Here is a 26,244-nt window from a genome sequence, read left to right on the forward strand (position 1 = left end):
CAGGTTGTAAAAGATGTGTTTTTGATTCTTTTTTTTTATTTATGTACTTTATATATTTTCTTACGTTACCTTAGCAAGGCAGTGTAATTGAAAAAAAGCTTAGAGGAAATCTGATCCGTCAGTTATTACATTGGGTAAATTGTTTTGAAGGAAATTTGAAAGTAATTTACATTACAACAGTTATATTGGTTCAAAAACAGGCATGGTGGAAATTCAGACATAGTTCACATGATCAATGAGGGTCTGGGTAATTAATGGAATTTTATAATACTTGGCTGACACAAGCGTCACCTTGAGAAGTTAAAATGAAAAGCATTCGATAGTCTTTTCAGAAAGCCATTATGTTTTGCTAAATTATGTAAAGATAATCCAACCAAACATTTTAAATATAACTGTGAGTAAATGCCTTACACTAACCCAATAATGGAGTTTTTGTTCCCATCTATCCCTTTAGAAGCGCAGAAAAAGCCTGCAAGCAGTTGAGCAATACAGTAGTGTTCTCTGTACAACTATTCATGCCATCCACTCAATTGCTTCTTCTCATCCTCAGGTTAGGCTTCATTATTTTTTATTTCTTTTTCTTTTTTTTTTTTTTTTTTAAGGAAACCAACATTTTGGTGGTACTCGGATACTTATTTGTGCAATGAACTCATTGAAGGTCTGCTTACTTTTTGGCCTTGGTGTTGAAGACAGTGTGATCTAGCTGTGAATTGAAAGTGGCTCTGGCTCTTAACCCAGCCTAGCTGACAGATCATAGGCAAAGTAACGTGGTATAGGAGATACTTATGCAATTTTTGGAAATGGCAAATTTTTGTATACCCAAAGTAACACAATCAAATGATCAGCTCCTCAGGCTTGAAGGCTTTCCAATATTGTAGGTCGGTTTAATGTAGCAACCTGAATTTAATTGGCATTTATCAAATGCAGACATGTCCCAGTATGTCCCAAGTACCCATGCTCAAAAAAATGTGCAAAAAGGAAAATTTTGTGTCCTTCAAAAACTCCTATTGCTAATTTGCAAATGTAAGCCACACAACAAACATGCACTGTAAAACGTTGTTTGAATAAAAAAATATCATTGCAACACAGCTAATTGTCCCTTGTATTGTCTCCCAACGTAAGGAAACCTAAAAAAAAACTCTTAGCAGATTGTGTTGGAGCAAACATCCTGGCTGCTTTGTTGTGCTAACAAATATTGTTGCTAAAAGTTGTTGCAACTTAAATTTCTTTTAGTCCCTTAAAAAAGGCTGTGGTTTTTTTCTTACATTGTGGGCAATGTTAGCAAAAAATAAATTAAAAATCTCACTGAGCTCCACTCGGTCAGTGCTTGATTGAATGTCAGAAATAATCTAGGTGCAAAAGCTCTTGCGCTTTCCATTCTCTTTCCATCATTAATTTGCTTCCAGTAGAAATGTTCTCGTCTTTCAATTAGCTCAAGCAAAGGCTTCCGTTGGTTTTTAACGAGCTCACTCCTGCCGAGAGGTGAGAATTGAAAAGTCAAAAGAGACAGAGCGAAAGGAAACCGGGGGAGGCGACCTCTTAATTAATCCTACTGAATGTTATCCTTATGGTGAGCTCCATGTGGTCGCTTTGCATTGCCTTTAAAACAATGTTCACACAATCCTGTTTAACTCATAACGAAATTCAAATAACATGTGCCCAGTCTAATTATACCTGGGGAATGAAAATAAAATCGTCTTGTTCTCAATGTTCTGTGTCATATGTACCTTCGTGCCCTCTGTGTGGCCATGATATAAGTTCAGGAACAAACATTTTTATCAACATAACTAGGAATATCCCTGCTGTGTAGAAACATCCCACAGATATTTGTTTAATCCAGCACAGTGGCCAAACGGTTAAGGCCAAGTGTTCTTTGCTGGCCTAAACACTGTACTATAGGTATCACTGACCTAAATCTAAACGCCAATTAAATTATTTCCAACAGTCTTCTCTTTATTTCATAACATTTCACTTCGCTTTAATGTATTGAAATAATATGTGCCGTAAATATACTTGAGGTCTCATTTGTTTTTAAACTCACGTGGAATACTGGGTTGTTAAAAAAAAAAAAAGCATGGAGCTGCCGATATGGAGTAAATATTTTTTACAGGCAAACTCGTTCATGCTTGTGAGTACGTTCAAATGTATTTACAAATATGTTCAAGTGTATTTCTCAGTAAATTCGTTTGCATTTGAAAATATGTTCAAGCTTAGTTTCCAATATCTTCAAACATACTTGTAAATAAGTTCAAACGTCCTTGCAAATACATTCAAATGTACCTCTAGTATAAATGCTAAAACATAGCATTTGTTCCCATATTGCCTGAGGGTGCCATGGCATTATTATTATTGTTAAAACTTGGGGCAGTCAATAAATCAAATGCTTTGATTAAATCTTCATTTTAAAAAGTGGCTATTTTAAATTAGCCAAGGTGCTGTGGCATTTGGGATTTATGCTATGTGTTTAGCGTTTAGATTAAAAGTACTCAGTTTGCCCAGCAACAATTTTTTTGTAAACATTGCCAGGTCCACGCTGCTGTTGTTTGTCAATGATTACAATATTTAGTAAAACCTAATTAACTCCTCTTTTCTCAGCACTGATGCACGCGGTGGTGTTTGGCAACGTGACGGCCATTATCCAGAGGATGTACTCGCGCCGTTCGCTCTACCACACACGCACCAAAGACCTGAAGGACTTCATCAGGGTGCACAGGTTGCCTAAAGCCTTAGAGCAACGTATGCTGGAGTGTTTTCAGACAACCTGGTCGGTCAACAACGGCATTGATGTCAGTGAGGTGGGTTGATTCTGTGAACCCCATAGCAGAAATGTCATCAAACAAAAAATTCCCACAGCCCATTGTGCTGCTTAGTAGCAAGTGCTGAAAGCTAACTCAGGCGTGCATCCAACAGAATTCCTTCCAGCTCTGCTGTCACAGAATTTGGACTCAGAAGCAGACATCGCACAGAAGTTTAAAGTGGAAAATCTTTATACATACACCAAAATCCAAAGTACCCAAAGCAAGCATCATAAACTAGACTCAGAAACTAGACTCAGAATCTAGAATCGAAAAACTGACTCGGAAAAAGCTCTAAAGCTGTCAGATATTTATCCTATATGACATACCAAAGCAAACTAAAGAATGATAGCACCCGAATAGCAACTGATACATCAAGCCACAAACCAGCGGCAACAGTAAATACAGGACCCTTATGACAAAGATGAGACAATCCTGCATCTTTTTTCAGCTCCTGAAAGACTTTCCAGATGAACTACGAGCTGACATCGCCATGCACCTAAACAAGGAGCTGCTCCAGCTCCCGCTATTCGAGTCGGCCAGTAGGGGTTGCCTGCGCTCGCTCTCGCTCATCATAAAGACGTCGTTCTGTGCGCCCGGCGAGTTCCTCATCCGGCAAGGCGATGCTTTGCAAGCCATCTACTTTGTATGTTCGGGTTCCATGGAAGTTCTGAAAGACAACACTGTGCTCGCCATACTAGGTGAGTGCGCTCCTTATGACTTCAGCGTTGTCAACAATAGTGTTCGCATTAAGCGTGATAGTATTTCATGCTCATCAGCTGGAGGGTTAATTATGAATAGTCCGAGGGACACATTTACCTGTGTTGTGTTGTGTATGCATGTAGCAATGCCGGCGGAAAAATCAATAGCACACAAAAATCAACAATGTGCAGTGAGGAATGTCACTGGTGGGATCCGGTGATGTCGTTTTTATATATTTTGAATGAAAAATAATTCATTTATTACATTAACTATGGACAAAATATTTACTTTTTTGATGCTGAAAATGGCTAAGTAATTTTAGTACTCTTTTATGTCAAAGTACTACTGAATGTCACCATTAGTACAAGAAGACATTCAACTGCCGACATCTGTGAGGACATGCGTAAACAGAAGGAGAGATGGGAAGTCCAGGTCCATAAAGTAAAAACCCTGCTCCAGATTGGCTTTAGGCACAGGTGATTCTACTCAACCAGCGGGAAAAAGAGATCATTGAACTACAGGTTGAGTTTCTGGACCAGGATTTTCCATTTTTGGAGAAGGAACCATTTCAACTCAGACATTTTTGGTTTGTTTGTTTATTTAAATGAAAATTAAATTATTCTTAATTTGAGAGCTGGGTAGTTTCCTTTTTTTTTTTTTTTTTTTTTGCTGATAAGTAATTTACAGTCCCTTCCGTGCATGTACCCCTTTCTGTTGGTGTTTTTTGGAAGTTTCCTAAACCTATCATCGTTGCTCCATCAGCCAACTATTAGTGGAACTTCCATTATCACTTCTGGCATTTTTGTTACAAAAAAAATAGTGCAAAAGAAAAGAGGAGTCAAACCTGTGTCATTCTTAAACAAAAGCCAAACTAAACCTTACAGTCTTGGCTTCAACACTCAACATTCAATCCTAACAAGGTATAAAAACAAATAAATCCACACCACAACGCCTAGCATGCGTGCTACAGCATGTGTGCTGTACATTGGTTAAACAATGCGTGCGTTCAGCACCGCATTGCACCAAGCAAACACATCCACTATGGAGCATACACATTGTTATGATTCAGGCATACTTCATCCTTTTTGTTTATCATTTGACTGTCCATTGGCAAAACTGACTCCATCGACAATGGACTGCAAAAAAGTCCATCAGTACTGATGAACTGCCCGCTTCTTCACATTATGTGTAGTGGTTTTGATGTTTTGATTTCTAGAACATTTTTATGGAAATGGATGATTTAGCTGAAATAAATAATCAATACAATTAAAACATGTATACTTTGTGTAGTCAATGTTTGAGAGCAACTTGCAATCTGTAATTTGATGACAGTTTTCACTGCCTGCGTAGCACTGAACCAGCAAACCACATTTGTGTTTGTGTGGAAAGTGAATCCTACCCCCTGCCTTCCTCACATTTGTGTCCATGTGTGTCCATGTGTTTAAAAGGACACGTACCCTACATGCCTCAAACATCACTTCCTGAAAAGGTCAAGATGCGTTGAATTAATGGTGTGTGCATGCATGTGTTGGCTTTGTGTGTAAGCGTACACTCACATTAGTGCAAGGTGATGTGGATTTGTATCCAAATGCCAAAAGCTCCGTATTTGTTCTTGATCAGGACACACAAGCACACATCAATCGATGCAGCATGGGACTGCGCTGCTATTAAAAATGAATGGAATATTACATTATTAATATCTCTGAATTATTGATGCTGGAAAGTGTACACAAAAATCGGTTTGGACCAATCACACCTTTTTCTTGTTGAATAAACAAAAGTGTGCTTTGTTTATAATGACTATTTAAGTTCCTTTACTTTAAACACTGATCAATTTTCTAGAGTCTTTGTTATATCCGATTTATCAATAATTTACTGGATATTGCAACAGGAAAGCTACACAATTTACTCCATTAAGGTTTTTTTTCCTCAATATTTGTTGGTTAGTCACTAGTTACTAACAAATAGCAATTATTTCACATCAACAACCACATGGCCTCAGATTATCTTTCCCAAGGTGTCCCAAGGTGTTCAATGTGTGATCCTCTCTTTTTCATACGGTATAACCTCCCATTTGGCAACATTACTGATATGAGCTGGATTTCCTATTATGCTGTTGATAGTCTAATCTATCAGCACAACCTCCTCCTCCACACAAACAAAGGGCCTCAAATAAAAACCCTGATGCAAAGAAACTTCATACAGCTCAAGTATGACTATAACTTTGATTTACCTAGCGTCAGTCTCTAAAGCCACTCAAAACTTCAACCTACCTCTAAATTCACACACCATTGCAACCTTGATGTTGTTTAGACCACAGGTCAACCCAGGGGAAGGCCAAAGATGCTCTTTCATCTAAAAATACATGACTAAACGGACTTGGAACCCGAGAGGACACTCAGGACAACTCTGAGGTGTACAAAATTTTTTATTCTAATAAAGGTGCACGTAATGCGTAAAGTAACAACACAAATTCATCAAAGTACAACACAAAGGTGGAAACAGGAATCAAATTACAAATAAAAGACAACTTAAAAGTGCTTGTAACAAACCGTGAACAGGGCTGGAACCAGCAGGAGGATGTCACCAAAGCACAAAGTACCAACTCAAATCACTAGCGCAAAAGGCTGGAACAAGGTAGGGAAAGTACCAACAAAAATACGCAGGCAGATACGCAAAAATTTGAGCGAACGAGGAACTGGAGACTGGCATTTGAACCGAATGGGGGCTGAAAGCAATAATCCGCCAACGTCCTCCTGCTTCAGATGCACCTAAAAATTCCCGATGAAGATGCGCTGCAGTTGTACAGTAGGCAGATGACTCTGCGCCCTAATCTGCAGACAGGGCAAGACATTAGTAACATGGATGTGACAGGCTCATGATTTGGTTAAAGGGAGACATATACGTTTAAAAACATGTAGAAATCCCCAAAATGTTTCTGGAGCTAAAACAGTTGTGAAAATCACAAAGATATTTGTGGGTCTCAAAAGTATGTGAAAATGTGTGAATTATTTTGAAATAAATCCCTCCACATACAACATGAAAATTGCAAATATGATTGCAGATTCAGAAAATGACATGAAGATTACAAATATATTCGTAGGTTGGAAAAACAAGTGAAAAACACAAATATATTTGTGGATTTCAAAAGCATGTGAAAGTCACAAATGTATTTTTGTGAATAATTTACCACAACTCTCTCCCTATATTCCTCCTGAGAAACCATGACACTTTCACACATCACTATTTGTGAGGGATATGGGCTGAATTGGCAAGGAAAGAACAAAAATCCACATTTGCTGGCCTCTCCCTCTGTAATACATTTCTAAACCTCAGCAACTACACAAACCTAAACAACTTAATATTATTGCTCAAAACTGACCTCTTTGAACTTGCTTTAAAATTCCTTGTATTTATGATAACAATAGTTGTTGTGTAAGGCTACTAGAAAACTGCTATAAAAATAAAATGGACTTTAATTATTGAAGACAACAATTTGTAACATTTTGAGATGCTTAATGAAGACTAGCCTAATTTAATAACTTTTTAATAATTCATTATAAGAACTGGTGTTTAATTATATAAACTATTTCCTATTTCCTATGTTGCATATTAAAGGGACTCCAAGATCATGATATTTTTCCATTTTCCACAGTTGAATATGTATATATAATTTACATTTGGTACATTGACGATTTCAACTCTTTTAGCGCCAAGCATTATCAGATTAAAATGTATGATGTGGCATACGTATGAATTAGGATTGTTTAATCTTTGCTCCTGAATGTGGTTGTGGCTTTTGCGTGTGTTTGTGCCGCTAGTGAAATACTCCCAAGTAAGCAGAACAATCTTGACCTTTCCATTAACTTCAATGACACGCGCATGTGCACAAACATACACATTTAATGGGAGAAAGAGCGGTGATCGATTATGTAACCTTTTACAGCTGTCCACAGCGACTCACAGCATGGAAGTAAATCAGTGCCGTGCATTGAAAATTACAAGAAGAAGACAGCAAAAGAAATGCTTTTTTCCGAAAGGTTTTAACAAAAAATGGTGACACGCTCTTTCATCAAAGGGATGTAGCTTTGAAAACTTTTGATTTTGACTCTTTACTCCATCAAAAATTAAATTTCACCAAAGCTTTTTTCATATTGAACCTGTATCATTTGTATAACAAAATCACAATAGTAGCAGTTAATCTTTGTGTGTCTAGAACTTACAGTGCTGTGAAAAGGTATTCTTCTTGACATCTGTTTTTTGTCTGTTTATCACTCATTTCATTTCATACAACCAATATTAGTATTACACTGAGGCAACCCAGCAATATATACAATGCAGTTTTTAAATTATGATTTTATCTATTAATAGGGGGAAAACTACAAACCAACCTGAACCTATGTAAAACCTTAATTGCTCTCTGAACCTTAGTTAGTCATGCCTCCTTTGGCAGCAATGACGGAAATCAAACATTTTTGCCCCAGTCTTTCTCCTCGGATCTTGCAGTGTTTTAGCGAATTTGGGGAAAAAACACCACGTATAAATAAAAATAAAAAAAGTATCATATAATATATATATATATATATATATATATATATATATATATATATATATATCGGTATATGGCAGCGTACTGGAAGCTACAGGTGATAACATCAGATCTTTACGCAAAAAGATGGTATATGAAGTTTATAACTTTTTAGTTATTTAATTTTTTTGTAATTTTCTGCCAACAGCAACATCTTCTCTTTAACAGACTGAACATGCCTTCATGTTTAGTCCCAACATATTTATAGAAAATGGATGGATGGATATATGTTAGTTAAATAGCAGTTCAAAATCGAAATCAATACTTTAATAGCATCTTTTTTTGTCTCCCTTTGTTTGATCATTTATTTTAGTGAACATAATACATTTTACATAATTCATATAATCATATACAGTATACATAAATAAAATCACATTCTGTGTATTGTATATAACATTTACACATCACAAATTTTCCCAAAATTTTACATATTCTCTCATTAAATTTAGACATATATATTTTTTAATAATATATTGTTTTAACTATTTTTGAGCACAGCCATTGATTCACATCATTTCCTTTTTTATTTGACAGTTGTTCCATAAATTGACACCTTGAACAGCCACACACATTTGCTTGCTGGTGGCTAGCAAAAAAAAAAAAAAAAACCTGAGGAAAAAGTCTCAGCTTATAGTCAGAAAAATAAGGTGTGTGTGTGTGTGTGTGTGTGTGTGTGTGTGTATATATATATATATATATATATATATATATATATATATATATATATATATATATATATATATATATATATATATATATATATATATATATATACAGTATATATATATATAATGAGTGGTAATGGCTGAATCCTAAAGCTCAAAGCATCATATGCTTTCAAGATTGCGCAGTCGCAAAGTGGTATACTAAACAAAAAAGCACTTGCACATAAAGCTGAAACATGACAACAACAAATGCACGACGCAAATAATGACAAGCCTAAACTTAACAAAGATGATGGACATTGCCATGAAGGAAAAAAAATGCTACATAGGTACATACTCTTAACTGCACAAATTAAGAAAATGGAAAATTCCGGAACACAGAAGATACTATACACATGATAAATGATGGACCAAGCAAATGGAAGTTTAAGAATACGTTTGATTGTCATTGTCATAAGGTACGTGCAAGATGTTCCTCCTATCCACACTCACCCAGGCAACGCAACTAAGTAACACACAGTTAACAGGTTCATGAAAAAAAAAACACCAGCTGGAAAGCACAATGCAATTTCAGTGAAAAAGTAATAAAGTAGAGAAAGAACGTGCAAATCACTGACACTTACAAGAAAAATATAATATGCACTACAAGCGCACACACTGAAAGGCGAGTCTGCAAAGTGTCACTTTGGGAGAGCCGTCTGCGGCTCACTTGAACGTTTTGGAGCAATTATTAACGGCAGATTTCCCCAAAGCTGCTGGCAGTCGTTGTCAACTGGGCCGCCGCTCATCGTCTGTGTGACACAGAGCGTTCGAGGGGAGGGAAGTGGGCGGCGGAAACACAGATAGAGGAAGGGGCATCTACATGATATTTGCGTGATGGTTTGATTTTCTCTCTTCTCACCTCTCTTCATCCCTCTCTTCACCGCCTCCTCTGCCATTATGCCGATCCGTCACCACCCCCATCTTCACTGCCTCTCCTCCACCTCACCTTCTCTCACCCTCCTGTCCACTCCTTCAACTCCTGCCGCCATCTTTTCATTTCGCATTACCAATTAGGATTATATGCACAGTAATGCCTGTACATAATGACTATTACTAGCTGTTTTTTTTATCACTCAAGCACAAGAAAGGTTCATGTACATTCATCCATTCATTAGCTTCTCTTTCATAAGCCACATACTTTCTTTACATGCAACATCCACCCATCTTTAAAAATACTGTCAAGCTCTAACCCATGTGTTTTCTATCCATCCACCATACACTCACCAGTCTATATTACCCATTTCCAAACACAGTCCCAGGGTTGCTGTTCTTGTCCAAAAGCATGTGTGGCACCTTTAAAAAAAAAGGGGAAGAGCATGGTATATTTGGACTAATTTGTTAATAATGTTCATAGAAACCAACAACTGTTTTTGGCAGTTAAAAACACCAAGACCTGATGATGAACAAATGAAAAAGCCGTTTCCAAAGCTTTCTGCATTAGACGATAAATATCTTGTTCTGCTAATTGGAGACATGCTCATAAAACAGGACTCATTTCGTCTAGCATGGTGAGTAATGATGAAACATTTTAATAAGAAAATGGTGTACACTCGTATACGATTTTGTCTAATCGACCGCTGCTTAAAATAAGATATGACAGTACTCAACTGTAATATCACTACATTATTATTTGGTGAGAAAGAGGATATATTCATCTAATATATTTTGGTGTGTTTGCAAATAGCTAATAGCTCCTTACAAAGATTCTGTAGTCTGTTGGTGAACATCTTTGTGACTATTTGCAAACTTGAATGACCCATGTCAAAAAAGGATAAATCCAAATTTGCTACCATCGTAAACCCTCCCAATCCTTTGCTACTGCTTGGAATATGGGCTTTAATGGTGTACTCTTACTCTTTAGTCGCCATCATTCATTCATCCATCCAACCTATCTAGCCATTTTCCTTCAATGTGTCCACCGGTTGGTCTTTTTTCCCTCTACCTAGCTATCCTCAATCCTCTTTAGCGATCTGCATTAGTGCATCCTTTCATCTATCCTCTTGAGCATTTATCCTCCATCCATTCTCTTTAGACTGCTTCTATCCATCCTTTTATCTATCATCTAGCATTTTCCAAACATCCATCCCCTTTGGCCAGTTTCCATTCATCCATACACACACACACACATTCATCCTGTAGCGTTCTGACATCCTTGTCCAGTGTTTTGCTATTATACATTTTTCAAAACTGTTACAGTTAGGGTTAGTCCATACTCTTGAATCGCAAAATTAAAAAACAAACTTTCAAAGGATGGATGGATGGATGGATGGATGTTGACATCCACTCATTTATACTCTCATCTGTCGATTTTTAATCTATAGCATCCTACATGAAACTCTATGTGTGTAGTACCTACAAGGCGGAGGGAATGTTGATTTTTTTTTATTTTAGTTCCAAGATGATAAGTAGCTTCAAAAGGAGGTTGCCTCCCTCAGAGGCGTAAATATCGAAGCCCAGGGACTGTGTTGCTACATAAGTAGTTTTAAAATAAAAAGTCCAGAAGTTTTACGTAGATCCAATACCTTTATCTGCTTAGATTGATCTGAAAAAGCTGAATATTTTATAAACCAATTTGCATGGCATTAGCATGAAATGTGGGTGTGTCCATTCAGGTAAAGGAGATCTGATTGGCTCCGACTCGCTGACAAAGGAACAAGTGATCAAGACCAACGCCAACGTCAAGGCGCTGACCTACTGTGACCTGCAGTACATCAGCCTGAAGGGCCTCCGAGAGGTGTTGCGACTATACCCGGAGTATGCTCAGAAGTTCATCAGCGAGATCCAACATGACCTCACCTATAACCTGCGTGAGGGCCATGGCTCAGATGTGAGTTGACTTTTTTTTAATGCCGCGTATTCACAAAAAAATCATTCCATCATACAGAGAACACCAGACAAGAGGGCATTACTATCAATGAACTAAGATGATTACCCCATTTTTTTTGATAGGAAGAAACGGGTTAGATTATCTTCCTCCTGTGTTCCAAAAAAATGTGTTAAAGTCTCTAAAAGTCCACAATTGTGAGTGTAAGTGGTTGTTCTCCCATTAAATTGATGTGCATTCCATAGCACTGAGATCAGACCAGGAAATCTTAGTCAAATCCAGACCAAGTCAAATGATGAGTAAAAATGTACATTCAGAGAAGTGTGTGTGTGTGTAAGTCACATACATGCACATGCATGCGTGCACACCTACACTCACTCACACACACACACACACACACTTCATATACCTTGATGTGCAGCCACCGGCATGCAAAATGAAAGCCTCGGGGGATGCTCACCTTTAGAGCTGCTCTCCCACATGAAGGCTATGCATGACCTGGCTAATGTGAATTTAGTACACATGCACTGAGATGTTTACACCACAGTGTATTCACACACACACACAAACAGCACGGCGGCGGGTGGTGTAGCAGCAGCAATGGGAGCCGAGAATAGCTCAGTGCTGCTGTTTGAAGCCATCCTGCTGCTATAAATAGAGCTGAGAGATGAAGGGGGGAAGCACGGGTTCTCCCTGGCTGGCTGTGTCCCCTACAGCTGCTGCTAAGATTGGATCACACCGGATAAAAATAACCCAGCCAGTCGAGGACGAGGACGAGGAGGAGGAGGAGGAGGATGACTACGGCTGGCTTCGGCTCTTCCTCTCCCACTGCAGTGCCTTTTTACTGCAGTGCCCAAGTGTGCAAGTGTGCTGACATGAGAAAACTTTTGTGCACGAGGACGACAGTTGAGGACCATGTGTTTGGGTGATGGGGGTCCACGTTGCTAGTTTGTGCTGGTGGAGCAAATCTGGCTCTTTATGCAACAACAAGAACAAGAATTAGCATAGCAGTAAGCACACTCCACTAGCCAACACAATTAAGTACAACTTTGGATGGATGGATGGATGGATGGATGGATGGATGGATGGATGGATGGATGGATGGATGGATGGATAGATAGATAGATAGATAGATAGATAGATAGATAGATAGATAGATAGATAGATAGATAGATAGATAGATAGATAGATAGATAGATAGATAGATAGATAGATAGATAGATAGATGAATTAAGGAATGGGCTCACTGGATGGATGGAGTGTAGTTATGTTGTTAGATAACTGGATTGATTGGATAGGAGAAACAGTTTGGATAGAAATGTAGGTGGTTACATGGGTGGATGAGGATTATTTGACCGATGTATCATTAGATGGCTATTTAGACATCAATTCAATGATTAACGAATGAGGGGATAAATAGATCAGATGAATTCATTGATCTCATACAGATGGATGAAATCATTGGTAAATGGATTGACTGATAGCGAAAAATTATACATACTCGCATCTGATGTCATTATTACACAAGTCACTGACAAATATTTTTAGGATAAATTAATGTATTGATCATTTAATCAATTAATGAAATAATGAAGGTAAAATTTTATTTTCATTATTTTTTTTTTTTTTTACTAAATATAGTATTGATTATTATTTGGTACCGTTTATTGATAAATAACTAAACATTTAAGCTATATCACACAAGGTTGTTATACAATATTTCCATAAAAGCATATTTTTGCAAATGTATTATAAGAAATAAAGACAAATGATTGATGAAGGATTCCAGAATACTGTAATTACTGCCTGAAATGAGAAAACTTTGACTATTTGAGTTAAATGATTACTTGAACATTAAAAGAATAGTTTTGATTAATCGATTAGTTGGCAATTAACCAATTCGTTTTGACACCTCTGGTTCTATCATGCAAGCGTTTCTAACATTATGGCCACCACGCGTAGTTTATGAATCGAAGGCGGAATGCGCAGTTGTGGTGAGAACTTGAGAATATGTCATACATACAAAATGTCTGATTAGCTCTGACCTCACATCACGTGGCGTATATATCTGCCTTGTACGCCTGCTCTCACTCAAGAAGTCAAGGGCAAGCACTTGTATTGATAAGTGCTGTATATGCAGAGACACGTGCGCTTACATTCAGTCACACACATCCCTGCTACAATCACACACACAGACAGGAGCAGCACTGCAAACTTGGGCACGAGCACACTTGATGATCACGCCCCCACATCGCACATGCAGGGTCTCTATGGATGCCTCTGGAGCTGCTAGCTAAGAATAGAACAGAATGAGCTAAAAATAAATCACACTGCCACAAGAGGAGAATGAGGAGGAGGGGGATGGAGAAAAAGAGGATGCTGAGCAGGCAAAGATGTGGGATGAAGAAGGAGAAAGATGCAAATGGGAAGTCTGTTTGCTTGATGAGATATGATACATCGTCATTATTAGTAATTGCGTCAGCTTTTTTGTTTTACTATAACTTATTGTTCTAAAAAATGTCATTGCGACTAAATGAATGAATGAATCCTGTACCCTAGTATTGCTTTGAGCACTGTTTTTCTGAGCAATACAAAACACTTGGGCGACACTAAACAAGTAAAAATATTTGTGTTACTCATATATCTGTGTGTGTGCACACGTGCCTGCGTGGGTGTGAACGTGTGTGTGTGTGTGTTTGTATAGTTCATCCTTGCTAATTTTGCAGTTTTTAAACAAGTATTTGTGCTGTGATTGAGGGCTGTAAATATTATTCTGCTGTAAATAACGTAAAAGTGCAGCGGCTATTAACCTGAAATGACACACAACACGTACTTTTGCCTGGGCCACATCTGTTATGTTAAATGAAGCATCTAAGAAAACAAATCCAACAAAAAAAGATGAAGACGGAAGTCAATTAAGATACGCTAATTAGCCTAGCTTGAGCCTTGGGGTGAAACTTAATTTCCCAGTTGGCATTCACGCTGACACCCAGCAGCTTTTAAATACTGATTGAAAGAATAAGATCATGGATGAGAACAAGGGGACGACTTACTAGCCTCGCTAACAGATAACTGAGTCATTAACTGATATCTGAGGTTAAAGGTTGGTATATTGGGTAGGATTTTGATTTTAATCATTGTAACTTTAATTTCTCCCCTATAACATACAAATAGAGTGCCTGAGTCGTAAGCAAACCAAGCTCAGCTCCTAATAAAACAATGAATGAAAATCAGTAGACAAGGCATACAGTCAGAGTTTGTTAAGTAAACTTAAATGCTCAAAATTATCAAAATTTAAATGCTCCTGTGGACTTGTAAATGATACCTAGATCGTGGGAAATGTCAAATAAAAACGTACAAATTAATGACCTAAAAAGGTTTCTGCACTCACCGCCAATACACTAGCACCATCTCAAGGCAAACAAATGAACTGCACCTATATTGTCAACTACAACTAATATGATGAATTTAAAGGGTTTATGAGTGTTTTTTTTTTATTTATTTATTTATTTTAACATGCTGTACTTTGAATTTTATGATTATTATGCACTGATGTAAGACCAATGTTACAGTTTGATGATTTTTTTTTATACATAATTTATTGACATTATTCATTTAAAGCAGGGGTGTCAAAGTCGTTTAAGCTTGCGAGCCACATGGAGGAAAATCTATTCCCAAGCAGGCTGGACCAATAGAATCATGGTATATGTTTATAAAACTTAAAAACAGCAACTTCAAATTTATCATACATTTCAAATAGTACAAATGCAACATCGCTATTAAACATTAACATTACTATTAATCATAAAATATTTCAAGTTTTTCAAATATTGAAAAAAAAATAGCTATTTTTTCTACTTTACATTATAAAATCATCTCACAGGACCCATTTGCAGAGCCCTATGTTTGACACCACAGATTATAATTATTTTTTTTTTTTTACATTTGAATTTTTTCAACAGTATTTTGGCATAATACTCAATAAGGAAAAAAATAATAAATATACTACCAAAACATAAATTATTGTTGTTATTTTGTATTCGCATTAAATGTACACTGATGTAGTTCAGTTCCACATTAAAATCAATTCATAATTATTGTACTTGAAAAGATTCTTGTAAAGGCAGAATTATAATAAGTGTACCAGATAGTGTGTCTGGCGTTCAACTATGTTGACTATGCTCCTCAGCAGGAGAGAGGGAAAACAAGTAAAGCGGAGCATGTGTTCCACCTAGTGGTAAAAACAAAGTAGGCCTACTTACTTGATGTTTACCTTTGTACAGTATGTTAAAAAAAACAACAACAACAACAACTTTGCTGTAAACCTTCGTGAAATAAAAACCTTTCAGCCATAAATATGAAACATTGGAGCGAACCCCAGACAGTGTTTGCACCGACTGAGGATCGCTTACAATTTGTTACCATTATTGTCGCTTTTCCAATCCAAATTACGTCTGATCATTTCTGTGGTTTTTTGTTGTTGTTTTTTGTTTGTTTGTTTTTTTATGTTTGTCAGACCGACTGGGAAAGTAACGGCGGCCTGGTGAAGAAACTGCCCTCCATCCGGGAGGATGAGGAAGGCGGTGACGAAGAGCAGAACTTGGTGTCCCGCGCCCCCCGTTCTCCTCTGCGCCTCAGCCGGGGGCTCAACTCGCCACTGCGTTCCCCTTTGTTGCCTCCCAGACCCTTCCGCGCCCCTGCTGAGCAGTCCCGCCCTGTCACGCTGCAGATACCGGTGGTCAGCTTTGCAGGCGCGCCGTCGGAGCTCAGCCCCAGGTAAACACGGCTCTGTGGAAAGCTGTTTGAACATTTGTTTGAAGGGTGTCCTAGTACATACTTCAGTAGTACATTTTCAAAATGTTCCAGGAGGCCAAAAGTGTAGCTAGTAATAGAAAAACACAATATTTGATAAATGCAGTTGCTCTGCTATTGCAATTAATTAGTATGGCTAATTATAATTAAAAAAAATTAAGGTAATGGGAGATATGTTTCACCGGTATTCTGTATGACCAGTCATACACACTTCGCAGCGACTACTCACACTGCATTTGAGGAGTCAGGGTGGTTGCTATGGCAACTTGTACTGCATGCAGATGTTGCGTTGTGTGTATTGCTAATCAGTTTCATCACGTTAAAAAAATAAAAGAAAACAGAAAATCATTATTTAACATTCACCCAGCACACTATCTTACATACAATAGTCATCATTTTACAAATTAGTTTGTTACAAACATGTTGGCTTTGTTTTACTATATTTGTCATGATCATGAATGCACTGTTTTTATTCATTGTGACAATAACTGCAGCAACGCAATCAGTGAGCAATTGAAGTGCTTTCACGCTATCAGTCATGTATTATATACAGCGAGCAATGTCTTGACTAATCATCTTATTTTTTTCAACGTATTCAAAATCAACATCATTAATCCTAATTTTTAATGTCATTTTCAGGCAACCTAGAATGTTTAATAAACAACAAACAGGAAGGAAGACAACTAGCTTTTTTCTTGCGAGGAGGGCGGACCTTTACCTTCTCAGATGTCCTTCTGGTCAAACTGCACATCTAGTCTGCTCCTCATGTATTCATTTAGGTTGGCCCCTGTTACAAAAGCCATTGCTGCCCTTAAAGGGTTGGGATAGAGGTCTGGCAACAATGCAAGCAATCACTTTGTGAACATGGGGAATGCAGTTTACGGGTCCATGCTGCTATCTTCTTTCCCAGGAACATCAAGAGCGACTCCATGCTGTTCCGCCCTTTGATCGGGACACGGCGCCTGTTTCTTTTTTACAGCTGCTGGAGACGCATCACCTTCTCACACTTTCATAAACAACCTCAACAGAAAACATCCGCCCATACTAATATACCAATACACCTATTGCAAAAAAAAAAAACGAATATTGGAAGACCTATATACAATTATTCTAATAGATTTAATAGACCTGTCCCATCTATGTTATTTCTCTAGCACTACATGACCAGCTGAAAATCTTTTTTTTTGAAAAGCTGTGGCATACATTGTCGCAGCGGGAGTGAAAGGGATAAAGGTACTCTGTGAAAAGTAACCCATAAAGTGTAAAATAACTAACCCCCCACTGGGTAAAAAATGAACCTAGCCAAGGCTAGTGTTCTACTCTGAACATTGAGTCGAGGATTTGACGCATAAGATTAGGTAATTTTCTTTTTTATCGAACAAGGGTAAAAGCTACTCATAAATAAAAAGTCATTTTCTAAGAAAACCTTAACCTATCAGAGTGGGTGTTACCCCACTGAGCCCTCCATCTACCAGAAGCACTCTAAGAAAGTTATTTTTCTCCAACTTGAATACGCAACATAGTTGTGAAAAATGACAAACACTTTGTTTCAAATCTAATATTCAACAGATTCTCAGTTGATTGATGCAATGTCAACGAACCTGCGGAATTATGCAACCCTCTCATGCACTTTCTGCTTAGGTTTGTGGATGGCATTGAGACGGAGAACAACTCCATGTCCTCCCAGAAGTTTGAGTTCAGTCCCAGCTTGTCACCTGCAGCCCCACCTTCCCCTTATTCAGGTACTGTCCTCCAAAAAATCTACCCAAGTCAGGTTGTGTCTTTAAGAGCTTATTAACAGTTTTTATGTGGATGTCTGTGTTGGTGTGCAGGCAGTCGAGAGTCGTTGGAGATCAAACAGAGTGTGCACAAGTTGACAGAGGAGGTGAGGCTTTGATGCATGTTTATGTTGGTGATCAATCATTAGACTTTATTTTCATATAACACATAGCACGAGCAAGCCACTAATAGGCCCTTAGAAGGTGCAATCAGGAAATACGCATTGTTTGTAGTCTTTCAAACCAATTTGTGAAGTGTGTATTTCATCATCTAGCAACTGGGCAAAAACATTTCAGTTGAATGACGCAACTCTAAGAAGCCTTATAATTTAATCATCAATGAGTATATTCATGAGTGTGCTCTTCAATGTGATGGAAAGGCAAAAATTATTCAGAAACCGGACCAGATTTTTCATTCATAATAAAAAAAGAGTGTTTTCCACTGAGGCAATGCATAAAAAAAAAAGACAAGTCCGCAATGCACGTGAAAAGTTGACTCTGCACTCCGTATGTTCAAAGCACCATATCCAGACTCGTAAATATTTCATTACTGAACCAGGAGTTGGACTTGTCATAGTTTTTTTTTAACTGAACACTAGAACTGAACAACTGAAGGCTTTCGACAGTGATATGTGACTTACATTACTTTTTTCAGTTGTAAGTGCAGTTTCTTAGGGAGGTTTTATAGGTCAATGCTAAACATTGTTTGTGCCATGTGGTATGGTATATACACGTTAAGGGAACTTAAAAGACTTGAACCGGAATGAAAGAAAATGGAAAATAAACAGAGGTGGGCATTTCACATTTTTTTGCTGGTTCATAATTTACAGTCCTTTCAGTACGTGGACCATCTTTCGTTGTCGGTGGTCCGTCTTTTTTGGAAGTTCACCCATTCTGCAATCGTCTGTCCACCACCCAAATGTTAACGTCACTTCCTGGATTTCCCTCATTACTTCCTTCATTGCTTTGCTGTAATGCGGCCTCTGTATCCTTCTGCCGCGTTGAAGAAATAGATGAGCCAAAAGGCAAAGCTCTCTACTTACCGGTCGATCTACATTCCTGTTCGACCTGTGGGTAGTGACCGAAAGAATGAGATCCCAGATACAAGCAGCCGAAATGAGTTCCCTCCGCAGGTTGTCCGGGCTCTCCCTTAGAGATAGTGTGAGAAGCTCGGTCATCCGGGAGGGACTCAAGGTGGAGACGCTGCACCTCTGCGTTGAGAGGAGCCAGTTGAGGTGGTTCAGCCATCTGGTTAGGATGACTCCCGGACAGCTCCCTCCTGAGGTGTTTCTGGCATGTCCCACCGTGAGGAGGCCCCTGGGAAGACCCAGGTCCCAAAAGAGAGACTTTGTCTCTCGGCTGGCCTGGGAACGCCTGGGGATCCCCCTGGAGGAGCTAGACAAAGTGGCTGAGGAGAGAGAAGTCTGGGCTTCCCTGCTGAAGCTGCTGCCCCCGCGATAAGAAAAGGACAATGGACAGATGTGCAGTGTGGTTACTTTTGCTATTATCGCATTTTCACAATTTCACAATTTCACCACTATTTGAGAAGCACTGCCATACACCCAGGGGTTAAATTTGGATAATTCTGCCCTCTTCGTGTGTAAGCCTTGGAGAATGGTTACAACCAACACAGTTCGAGGTGATGGACATTTGTGCATATGACGTCACAGAGGATGTTGCAGAGTGATGACGTAAAGCTCCGGTTTATGATTGCTAAACGCAAACGCGAATCCGGAGGATGTGACAAATCTCCTCAGAGTTTTAGAGACCGTTGATTTTAATGAAAGAAATAACTTAGACATATATACAAGATAGGGCAAGCTGGAGACATTTCCCACCCTAGACTATGCCTAAACCCACACTACAATGCCTAGCATTAATGTAATGACATGTACACTGTACGTCGGTTTAATGGGTTCCCCTGGCACGAGACAGCAACAAACAATAGCACCCACTCGGGAATATCATTAAGTTTCAAACAGCATTCAACCTCTGGAGTCCTTCTTTCAAAGGCCATTTACAGTGACGGTTACATAAAATAAAATTTACATTTGAGCTCATGTCATCTGTCACATTTACAAGTTGTTATGCTTAATTTACCAGTTAATGCCTTTTCGACGGGGATTTTAAAACTTTACTACGGGCTTGCACAAAGAATGCATTGAGCAAGCTTGTGTGTAGTACGCATTTGAGTTAATGAAACCATAGCTCCCAGCCATGCTGAGCTATCTCAATGAGAAGGAAGTCTTGCTCACTGCAGAATATTAAAGACACTTTCACAGAATACTACTTACTGCATACGAATGCTCCAGCACTCAGCTATTTATACCTAGTTATTCCTAGGTGCATGTACTGTAGGTATGTTTGCTTGCTGCCTTTTTAGACTTTATTTATACTTTCATCCTTATAATATGTTATATGCCATATTATGTGGCAATTTATAAATTTCTCAGAATTTTGGAAGGTTTGTGTTAGGTTCATTTGTCAGACATTTGTAAGAAACTGTACACAAAAAAGGAGACAAGGCAAGGAAATGGCCAAGGACAATTCTACTGCGCTCTCCCAGTTTCTCCGACCCCTCTCACATTTATTTGATACAGAGATCCCAATCTACATGAAGGTCCTGGCCCTCAAGGGGCAGGAAAAAATGCAAATCTATGGCGGGAAACTTGTGTACTTGTCCTTCTATGTGTGACCATGTGGGTGAGAAACTAATGCATGTATGATACAATATTATACGTAGCGAGAGATTTTGATAAAATATTATGCGTGGCGAGACATCGATAAGAATCACTGTTAAGTTTCACCCTAATTTCACTCCGAAGGAACACGCGGGGACAACTCTTGATTCCACGTTTCCAACTTTTATTTTCAATTTACAAATTTGTTGGCTTCACGTGGATCATCATTAGGTTGATAACCTTAAAAGCACAGGAAGCAAAGACGTTTCACATTTCAAACAGTTTCTAGGAATATAATCAAAGAATTACCCATTTTTTTGTTAAATAAATTCAATCAATCATTAAATCAAAGAATAACTGTCATTCATCGGAAATGCCCGCGTCAAACAAATCAAATATTTCAGGATAACAAATGTACCAAGCGAATCAGTCGCCTAAAGCTTATAACAAACATTTAAACCTACCAAACTCAAAATTCAGTATGATGCTAATTCAACAAAACAAAGCAGCGCAGGAACTATCTTCTCTAAATTAAGCAACATAAAACAAAGAACGTTCACCAACCATTGGTGTCTTCAGGGCAAAATTCCTAGGTGAAGCTTGCGTGTAACTCTTTTGCTGATGTTGCTGCTGCTGATTGTGCCACCTTTCCAGCCCAGGTGGTCTAATGAGCAGCCATTTTGCTGGGGGATTCTGGGAGATCTAGTCTTTCTTAGATGATTGTGAGGAACTTAGTCTTTGTGGTAGTGAGAACATTTGACCTCCAGCTACTCAGTTTCAACTCAACAGTCACAGCTGCAGGACCGCTCCAACTGGCATGCTTGAGTGGCCTTCCTTCTGCTTGAGACAAAACAATACCAAGGCAGGTTTTTTTTTCCCTCAAACACTCATTCTCACAGCATACCACCAACATACCACAGCAGTTTATATTTTATGGTAAAATCATAGTCACTATAATAATTATCACCCAAACCACAATCATTCACACAGCAAAGCATTTCTTCATTGCAAGCATTAATATTTTGGAGCAAATGTATAATCACTATATCTACAATTATTCTAACAGTTTGACTGAGTGAAAAACAGTCACAGGTGGTGACGATCACATTGACGGACGAAATTGACGAATATCTACTGCTTCGTCAGGCTCAGTCAGTCGTCTTTAAAAAGTTTTCGTCATTTTGTAGTTCGCCTTCAAGTTTGTCAGTGCCAAGGTGTAACGATATCTCGGTTTTGGGCTCCCGGTTTAGGACAAGTTAGGCATAACAGGCAATTCCAGAACAAGTCCAGAAAGCGTAATTTTTTATTCCTTTTCGTTTATTTTGAACAGACATTATAACAGCATACATAACAGTTTGTTCAACATAGTGTAATTTAGAAACATTAAAGCTACCCGATATAAAGTTTTATTTATATATATATATATATATATATATATATATATATATATATATATATATATATATATATATATATATTAGATATATATATATATATTTATATATATATATATATATATATATATATATATATATATATATATATATATATACAGTATATATATATATATATATATATATATATATATATATATATATATATATGTATATATGTTATTAGTATTATATAGATATATAGTTAGTTTTGAATCAATAGTTTGATTCCATTTTTTAGTTTTTATTTTTAAAAAAATTGCTGCTCACATTGCCATAGACAGTTTTCACTGGCATGGGATGTTAACTGCATCAAAATGAAAAAAAAAAGACATTCAGAGCTGCCACTCTATAGAAATTTACTTCCTGAATAATTAATTACATTTTCACTTTTTAAAAATTCTGATTATTACAGCAAGACCACTCATGTGAGTTTTTGCTGTGTGCATATTTAATATTGATGCTTCAAAGAATAAATCACTCTCAAAGTGATTTAGACAGCACATAAATACAAGTGCATACACTTATTCTTAGATAAAGTAGGATCTTAAACATTTATTTGCTCATAACCAATTACATATGAATATATTGTCAAGGACCAAAATTAAAACGAATTATGTATTAAAAATATTGCTCTCCATAGATTTGCTTTCAGGTGGCATGGCGGTTGGTGCAGTATCACAGCATTTGTTATCCATCAATCACTTTTTGGAACCCTCACTACTGTCTCGAGCTGAAGTTGTCATTTGTTGCATCAAAATTTCATGAAGTAAACACAATGATCCTTCACTGGGATTCTGAACAGGATTTTCAACGCCTTCTATAAGGGTTCTTTAACTTTTTGGAGTCAGAGAACCACTGCCTTCCTTACCTTACACATTAGCAATAAATTGCTGCGCTAAGGACTGTGTAGCATTCAGAGGGCAACAAGAAATTACCTTATTTGTCCTTATAAATTACTTTATAAGCCATGACTTTTTCCTCATAATTTGAGCCCTGCGGTTTATATTCTAGTTTGGCTTATCTGTGTGTGTAGTTTTTTTTTTTTTTTTTTTTGTGCTCGCCACCAGGAGGCAAAATAAAATCTTGTTAAAATGTTTGTGACCAGTAAATTTGATATACCAGTATGCACAGTATGCAGTATATATGATTGTATTTATATACTTATGATTGTGTACATATTTAAATTATGGGCAATGTGTTTATATGTTCACTAAAATAATCTATCAATTAAACAAAGGGAAACAGAAGAAGTTGCTGTCAAAGTGATTTCAAGTTTGAACTGCTATTTAACTCTGCAGTATTGTGTTGGTGTTTTGTTGAAAATATCCATCCATCCATTGTCTACAAATATGTTGGGACTAAATGTGCAGGCATGTTACAGGGTATATAACAAAAACAATTAGTGTCAATTATATCTATATTTGTGTCATGCAAGCCAGTCAGGTCGTGTGTGTGTATATATGTGTTTATGTGTATATAAGGTGAAAAAAATGGCGTAAAGAGGGGATTAAAAAAAAAAACTTGCCATCCACGTTTTGGGCTAAAAAAATGTAAGCCAGAGATGTCGTATATAGAGATTAGACGAATTAATTCAATTTCTTTGTTTTTGGTCCCTTATCCAACCCAATATAATATTTTTTCCATGAGGTGTATTAAATTCAATGACATTTTTATTCTATTTCTATTTTCCATTTGTTCTTATCATACATATTTTGTTTCAAACAGATAACATGAAATCAAAATAAATAAATAAATACAATACAATGAATCACAAATATCCAGTGGAAAGAAAGTGCCTCAATGAAATTATGTGGTTATAAAAATTCTTTTCAAGGAGTACAGTGAAGTTAAAAAAAAAAAAATCAACAGCATAAAATGGTCTTGTAGTGTGTCATTTTGAATTCTGAGTGGAACCATGTCATGACATACATGACAGAAGAAGTGCAAATATCATGAAGAAGTTATAAAGTCACATCAAATATGGAAGCGCTGTGTGCTAAAGCCTGAGCTGTAAATTAAGTAAATTTAAAATACAATTTGAAATACAAGACAGATTATTAATCATACACGAACCAAAGTCCAGTGTCCGTTAATAGTCCAGATGGCAACCCCTGCCCATTGTAAATCTCTTGGGGACGATTGAAGGATTTTACCTGCACAATGAAGCTAGATGCTAATGCTAACATGAATAAGCGAATAGCAAGCTATTTTGCACAATTGCAAGTGGTTACTTTTCTTTGTAAGTTGTCGTGCTCTTTTGGGCATCGTGCAAGTACGATTTTTTTGCCTACTGATTATTCACAGCGTCCTATTAGTCTTTTCTAATGCTTCACAAAATCATTTTGTAGGCCAGATGAAATCTCATTGCAGGCCGGATCTGGCTCGCAGGCCGTACCTTTGACACCACTGATAAAGACCTTATCATAATTGGCCATTGAACAAATTAGCCAAGGTTCAACTGTATGATTTGTTTCATACAATTATAGTAAACGTTTAGCATACACGAGGTTAATAAGCTAATTATTTCTCTTATCTTTCATCACACAGATGAACAGCCTCTCCAGACAAGTATCTAAGCTCAGCCAGGAGCTTCAGGAAATGACACACCTGCTGAAGCCCCTTCTTCAGAGAGCGCCGCAGCCCCTCTTAGTGGCCGCCGAGCAAAATTTGACCCCGCCTCCCAGCAGCAGCGTCAGCCGGCTGTCGGCGAGCGTCGGTTTGATGGCCCCCGCTCCCGTCACGCCGAGCTCGCTCCTGAGACCGGACACCCATTCCCTTTTGGACGACGGTGACGTGGAGGACGCGCACCTGCCGCAATGCCTTCTCCCTACTCCTCATTCACCACAAAGGCCTGATTTTTCACCACCCCCGTGCAACAATCTCCCCTCACCAAAGGAAGGACTTTTTGAGGGGTCACCCATCTTGGCTTCCTCCAGTGTGTTTATGTGCTCGCCACAAGATCGCCCCCCTCTGGCGTCCAGCACTCCATCACCATCCCTTTCCTTCTCCATGTCCCTTTCCTCCACTTCGTCCCTTTCTTCCTGCCACCAATCCCGGCAGGGCAGTTGCGTTAGTCACCGAAGCCTCCTCCCCCCGCCTCCCTCCCAGGACACGCCTCCCCTGCCATGGCCCCCTCACTTTTCCGCCCCGCCGTCTCTCGCATCTTCACCCGGGGACCGTTACCTAAGACCGACCCCGTCTGTCCCGCTGGCGTCTCCCGTCGTCGCCACTCTCCCCTGCATCTCTTCCCTGCCTTCGTCTTTGGATTCACCGAGCAGAAGATACGGAGACCTTCACCCCACTCGGGCCTCTAACTCGCACCTTTGTCGACAAACCGGCCCGGGGCACGGCGCGCCCCAGGAGATGGAGATGCAGGAACGGCGGGCTGAGGCGGGTGGGGAGGGGAGGCTTTCCTCAGAGGACATCAGCTTCATCGATGAAGATGAGCCGGCCGTGTGAGGGAAGCTGGAAAGAATAAAACAAGATCAAAGGAACCAAGATCAGGGAAGCGCATCATCAGCGTTCAAGTGATGGAGCGACAACAGCACACACCGTCTTAAGGGGTGTCCAAACTATGGCCCGAGCGCTACTACCCATTTTACTTTGGTCCGCGACATATACTGAGATAAAAAATTAATCCTTGTGCTGTATTTCGGCCAATCCTTTGATCTTTACGTCAAAGGCAATTCACATCTAAGGAAAAGCATTGAGGGAAGACAGTAGGGAGCTGAAATTTCACCCAGATGGTGACAACCTTTCAAAGTTCAACAAGGCATGACCACTAAGCTATCACACTACTAAAACTAAGCCATCCCTTTGCTAAATTATTGTGAGAATGATGTGGAAGAAAATGACTAAATGATCAAAATACTGCACAAGGGTTAACGTGGCTCGTGTCATTTGCCTGTATCTGCAGTGTAC

General features: G+C 38.4%; 1 protein-coding gene across 1 annotated transcript in view; it reads left to right on the top strand.

The window, feature by feature from the left end:
- Window positions 1-25,782, top strand: part of LOC148423128 (voltage-gated delayed rectifier potassium channel KCNH8-like) — a 123,208-nt gene extending 97,426 nt beyond the window's left edge. The window contains exons 9-15 of the mRNA XM_088414934.1: window positions 2,596-2,795; window positions 3,247-3,496; window positions 11,405-11,619; window positions 16,133-16,392; window positions 18,070-18,170; window positions 18,261-18,313; window positions 24,871-25,782. Coding sequence (XP_088271060.1) covers window positions 2,596-2,795; window positions 3,247-3,496; window positions 11,405-11,619; window positions 16,133-16,392; window positions 18,070-18,170; window positions 18,261-18,313; window positions 24,871-25,782 — 1,991 coding nt within the window. The remainder of the gene's footprint in view (window positions 1-2,595; window positions 2,796-3,246; window positions 3,497-11,404; window positions 11,620-16,132; window positions 16,393-18,069; window positions 18,171-18,260; window positions 18,314-24,870) is intronic.
- The last annotated feature ends 462 nt before the right edge of the window (window positions 25,783-26,244 follow it).

This window comes from Hippichthys cyanospilos, chromosome 5, assembly GCF_059441005.1.
Source record: "Hippichthys cyanospilos isolate Australia breed blue-spotted pipefish chromosome 5, RoL_Hcya_1.0, whole genome shotgun sequence".
Classification (NCBI taxonomy): domain Eukaryota; kingdom Metazoa; phylum Chordata; class Actinopteri; order Syngnathiformes; family Syngnathidae; genus Hippichthys; species Hippichthys cyanospilos.